The sequence below is a fragment of the Podarcis gaigeae genome, assembly GCF_964106915.1.
Source record: "Podarcis gaigeae genome assembly, chromosome: 11".
NCBI classification, from domain to species: Eukaryota; Metazoa; Chordata; class Lepidosauria; order Squamata; family Lacertidae; genus Podarcis; species Podarcis gaigeae.
The window spans coordinates 43,416,459-43,422,458 of record NC_139687.1 but is presented as its reverse complement, the minus strand read 5'-3'; the positions used below and the strand labels follow the sequence as shown (position 1 = coordinate 43,422,458).

The window sequence follows — 6,000 nt, the reverse complement described above, 5'->3', positions numbered from 1 at the left end:
AATACTATGGCAAAATCAGAATGACAAACTGGTACAGAAGTGGATCAAACGTTGCTGGTCACTGAACAATTCAGAATATATGGGCTCTCATGGTGGGGGGGGGGGGAGAGATAGTCACCAAACAGGAAACTAGATTTTTCATTAATGATATAGCACTTTACTTGGTCTTCCTATAGCTCTCTGAGAACTGTCTCTGTTATTCCCAATTTACAGCTAGGGTAACTGAGGCTGAAAGATAGCAGCTTGACTGCAGACTTAAAACTGTATGTGACAAGGCCTGTAGAGCAATTTATGCTAACATGAATGATCCAAATAAGCAGTAGGTGTTAATCTTAAATACAAATTGCATGAGAGAATTTGCAGTCTCCGCCACTGCCACCGCCTTCTACAAAGGCTTGATTTAGTATATATGCTACAATACAGAACAGAAACATTTTTAAAGAGTGATGTAAGTGGAGGAAAAATTAGACCCACAAAGGGCAGCTTCAGCGTGGAAGTGTCTTGAAATCTGAATTTGACACACACACTTCTTAATAGGGACCTCTGCAGTCTCCCAAAGAAGAGAGTATTATTTAGGACCGCGGTTTGGGAAGAAAGGTGGGGGTGGAGGGAGAGAGAGGGAGAGAGCAGAGGTTGTTCCCAAAACCTGCCTTCTCACTGTCAGCATTTGGTAGAAGCTGGCTGGTAGCTGGAGACACCCATTAATTATAAGCATGCAGATGTCCCTTTAAGGTTTGCTTCGCAGCCTGCCGACTTCAGCCTAAACACGAGCTGTTAAAGATCTGACTTTATTTGTACATGTCTCTGAGCTACGGGATCCAGCCACGTGGGGGTTTCAAAGGCTCGGAGCCCACTTGGAACAGGAGAGGGAGGGGGGCTGGGGAGAGGGGGGTGCAATTCATCTTGATGTGTAGGGGGAAAGAAACTTAAAGGGCTTGAACAACAAACAGGAAATGCCTGGCTGGGCTGCCGCTGCTAATGCAAAAGGGACCAGAAGCAATAGCGGCAGCAGCAGCAGCAACAGCGCTGTGAAGTTAGCAGCCGAACAAGAGAACCCCTGTTGCTAACAAGCTTGCCTCGTTTCTTTCTTATTTTTCCCCTGCACGGGTTCCTTTTGCAATTGCAACCATGGGCTCCTGCTCCCTCTGTCCCAGCGGCAGCATTCCAGGTGTCGCTGTCCCCTGCTTGGTACTGACAGGTGAGAACATCTTTCTCTTCTTTCAGAAGGCTCCGCATCTGCCAAACTCTCCCTCGGCTTTTGGCTCTCCCCAGAATTGAGCAATTCATCATTCCCACTTCTTTCAGTCTGTTTGCTTTTCAGCCAATTCCACACACACCCCGCCCCGAGTTTTAAGTCAACTTTACAGCCAGCGATTCATTGATTTTGGGTGACAGAAGCTTTAAAACTAAACAGAAAGATGCAAAGAAAGAGGAAAGTGGGAAATAAGAAATCATAGAACTAGGCAAGCAAGGAAAGGGGTGACCGGGTTGAAATGTACTGTTGCGCAAGCTTGATTTTCACTTTTGCAAATCATTTTGGACAGTGTAGCAAATTGCGCCCCCTTAACTGCACAGGAGATAAGGGAGCCGATTTACTCTTACTTAGCATAACACTGCCAATGAAACATGTGGTGTTTCCATTTCAGGATTCCCTGTTCTCGAGGATTTCTTAGAGCACCATAGACTCAGGGGAGTTCAGCTTTTCCTGACACAAACCATTTTCTGTTTTGGGGTGGTGGAATGGGAGGAAATGGAAATGGAAGTGGGGGTGGGAGAGGAAATGAACACAATTGCAATTGCTCGATGCTTTGTGGGTCTCGGAGGGATGGTTTTGCTGAAGTATGTGGGCGAAGCAAAAAAAATAAAAATAGTGGGGAGGAGAGCATCACATTGACAAAGGCTGAGAGTAGCCAGGAAATCTTATAGTAATCACCCCAAGGGGAAATGAAAATATTATTTTCTGTTGCTTGTGTCTTTTGTAATGTTTGGTTCTAGTTTGTAACTCACTTTGGACAGGCTGGTTTTATTTATTTTTAATGAGACAACTTTATGATGAGTGGTTTAAATTTTCAACTTTTTGTCTTTGCTTTGGGGGTTGTTCTTCGGCAATGTGCACTGCAGTTGCAGCAATGCCTGATTATAGTGATCCCAGCTTACCAAGCCATGGCAGCACAAGTCATATGATTATAACATCCAAAAATTATAGCATGGTACTATTCTCCTTCCTATAGACAGTGGTGGCGATGTTTAAGGATGTTTTTCATACAGATAATGAACTGTTTTGTTACTCCGTTTCTGGGTTTCTTTTTCAACAAGCTCTGCAACACCTTCCAGCCACTAGTGGTTGAATAATTTACTGTTGAATTTACTCTGAGCTCTCTGAGCTGAACATCTAAATACAAAGGTAGGCCACTTGATTGAAAAGAAGTATTGGACCTGCACAACAGCATATAGTCAGTGCATAGATTGTTGGTCATTAGATACCATCCAAGCTCCTGGAAGATAGCAGAGAGTAAACACAGGGTGGAATATTCCATTATTGCTTTAGGTGGTTGGTTATTTTCCTCTTCAGTGTACAGTGGTACCTCAGGTTAAGTACTTAATTCGTTCTGGAGGTCTGTTCTTAACCTGAAACTGTTCTTAACCTGAAGCAACACTTTAGCTAATGGGGCCTCCTGCTGCTGCCGCACCACCGGAGCACAATTTCTGTTCTCATCCTGAAGCAAAGTTCTTAACCCGAGGTAATATTTCTGGGTTAGTGGAGTCTGTAACCTGAAGCGTATGTAACCTGAAGCGTATGTAACCCGAGGTACCGCTGTAGTATCCATTTATGTCGTTGTTGAAGACAGGATGGAAGTTAGAATTTCTAAGAATTGTGAACTTCTAAGAAGTGTGGGCTGCCGCACGTCATGCCCTTCTCATCACTTGATTCGTCAGTTCTTGATAACTTGCAAGCTGGATGTCTGAACTGTTTACCAGATAATGTTTAACATAATGTGAATACAGAAATTTAGGCTGGTGTCTTGTCTCATTCTTACACGCAAGAAGCTGCAGGCTTCAACAGATGAACAAAAGTATGAATTGACCTTCAGGTTAATTTTTTGCTTGTTTGTTTTCTCTTCTGATGCTTTGCCTGGGTTCAGTTTTTACGTTCCTTACATGTAGAACCGAAACTGAGGAAGAGATGGATATAGGGTAAAGGAAGTATAGAGCAAGATACCCTTGTTGATCATACTGAAAGACAAAATCTGATAAAAGCCAGCTCTTATAAGACCATCAGCTCAACAGCAACATCATAGCCATTGCCAACATCTAACTGAACAAGAGTTGAAGCTAAGATTACAGATCTAAGAATGCTTCATAGCAAGCCAGTCAAATATGTCTAAGGATTGAGTTATAGGCCTGATAGGGCCACTGCCTTCTAATTTTCCTTCCCGTTTTTGAAAACCGAGCAGAATATAAAAGTTAGGGATTTGCAGGATAATTCTGCATACTTGCCATGGTAGTTTCTGAACTGATGCTAAGCAAAATATAAACATGAACTTTAAAGATTTTCAAATGTGACTGAACAGGAAAGGGTACACACAAGACATAAATGAAACTTTTTTCATAAGGCCAAATTCTGATCCCAAATACAGAAGCCCCATTGTGTCTTTTATTAGGCCAAAATTATAGTCCAGTAGCAATCAGCTATTTGGCATTTCTGAGGAATTTATTTAAAGTTATCCAATTCTTTCTTTTTAACGTAGGCTCATCGACTTGGTATCTTTCTCAGAATATTTATTTCCCTTTCCCCTGTGCATGTGAAGAACTGAGCCACAACCTTCGTCTACCGAAGGTTGCATAAATGATCTCTTTTGACATCTGATGGGAGGGCATTCGACCAAGAAGGCCCTCTGCTTGGTTTCTTGTAACTTCACTTCTCGCAATGAGAGAGCTTCCAGAAGGCCTTCATAACTGGATCTCTGAGCTGAACCATGGGGGTGGAGATGCTCCTTCAGGTATACAGGGCAGAAGCCTTTAAAAGTCAGCACCAACACTTTGAATTGTGCTCAGAAACATACTGAGAGCCAATGTAGTCTTTTAGAACTGTTGTTATATGGTCTCCCAGTCACCTGTCTGGCAGCTTGCATTCATCTAGTATGGCCAGGCTACTTTGTAGGAGAATTGCTGAAGCCTGTATATTCCCTTCAATATCCCAAGTTTTAGCTAAATTCTGACATTCATTAATTTATAACATTCACTGGCTTCCTAGAATTATGAGCATCTTTGCACCCCCAGACTTATTTTAAGAGTTATAGGTGGATGAACTGCAGAAAATGTTACAAATTTCTACCATAAGATCATCTGTTTCTCAACAAGCTCCTTTCCTATCTTATTTGCTACTTATCAAATATTTTCAATTCCTATACTGTATAACAAAAGAATAGTCTAATAATTTGTTGCTATTTCTCCCTCCAGCAATTGTTTCGAAGTTTGGGTTTCAATTGAGATAATATCATGATGTATCTCCATAATAATGGCAATAGTATTTCATATTAAGCCTCAGTACTATTATTGTTTTGAAAACACGATCCACTACTTCTACCTTTAAAAGCTGTTTTTTTTTAAAAAAAAAAAGTAAGCTAAATGACGAAAATGGCTTTTGAAATGGCTGACTTTACAGCTGTAAAATAATGCCATCAATTTAAATATTTGTCAGACTAGGAATTATAATAAAAAGTGGTGAACAAAGGGGCTGCCATATGCTGCAATGGAATAGCTTCACTGTTTATTACCTGCTTTTAAAAAGAAAAGATGTTAAGGCACATCACTTTCTGTTCAAATGTTCTTAGAACTGAAAAAACAAGGACTTGCAATGAAACCAATTACTAATATATTTTGAGACTGCTGTTTTCAACTGAGTCCTCTTTTGCATAGCTAGATTTCCTAATAAATAAACCAAAGTTATTGCAAAAGTATTTCCTAATTGTTTTCTGAACATTGCACAAGGGTCAACTGAACATCTTCAACTGAAGACTGCATAACCCACTTCTTATAATAAAAAAAACCCCACAATTTTCTGGGTTACAAAGTAGATCAGAAAATTAATCTATTATCTTGAACAGGAGGGCTAGTCCTGCAAAAAAAATTTACTTATTTAGTTAGTTTTTATCACAGATTGTTGATTGCACCATCCTAAGAGTTAGAATGAAGTCACTTGCAGACTACCTGTTTACTGGGCACTGATCCTGATTTGTCTGCACAAAGTTTGTGGGGAGGTTATATGATGTTGTATCAACTTCCTGTCTTCCCACACTTTCCCATGCATTCACTGCTGCAAATGTCTGTTTTTAATTTTTTAAAACAGGGTCCGTTGTGCAAGAGCCCAAATCTATTTTAAATGCACAACCTGAATTTGCGGTTATGCGTGGAATCCCACTAGCAAAAAGCAAGCCAGCAAGCACACTGAGATTCACTTAATAATAATAATAATAATTATTATTATTATTATTTATATCCCGCCCTCCCCAGCCGAAGCCGGGCTCAGGGCGGCTAACAACACTAAAACAGTACAACATTATAAAACATTATAAAAATGAATTAAAATCAAAATTGATGGCAACCATAAACTAAAGTTTTGTAAAGATTGCCAAAGGAGGGAGTCAGGCTGCGCCCTGACCAAAGGCCAGGTGGAACAGCTGTCTTGCAGGCCCTGCGGAAAGATGTGAAGTCCTGCAGGGCCCTTGTCTCTTGTGACAGAGCGTTCCACCAGGTTGGAGCCGCAGCCGAAAAAGCCCTGGCTCTAGTTGAGGCCAGCCTAACCTCTCTGTGGCTTGGGACCTTCAAGGTGTTTTTATTTGAAGATCGTAAGTTCCTCTGTGGGGCATACCAGGAGAGGCGGTCCCGTAGGTACGAGGGCCCTAGGCCATATAGGGCTTAGAGCTACAGTTCTTGCTTTCAGAGTAATTTATATAGGCAATTTATAGCACAGGATGCTTAAGATTGGCTGTTTCTATT

General features: G+C 41.1%; 1 protein-coding gene across 1 annotated transcript in view; it reads left to right on the top strand.

Moving 5' to 3' along the window:
* The first annotated feature begins 503 nt into the window (after window positions 1–503).
* ITGA1 (integrin subunit alpha 1) overlaps window positions 504–6,000 on the top strand; it is a 67,043-nt gene continuing 61,546 nt past the window's right edge. The window contains exon 1 of the mRNA XM_083703425.1: window positions 504–1,198. Coding sequence (XP_083559551.1) covers window positions 1,129–1,198 — 70 coding nt within the window. The 5' untranslated portion in view covers window positions 504–1,128. The remainder of the gene's footprint in view (window positions 1,199–6,000) is intronic.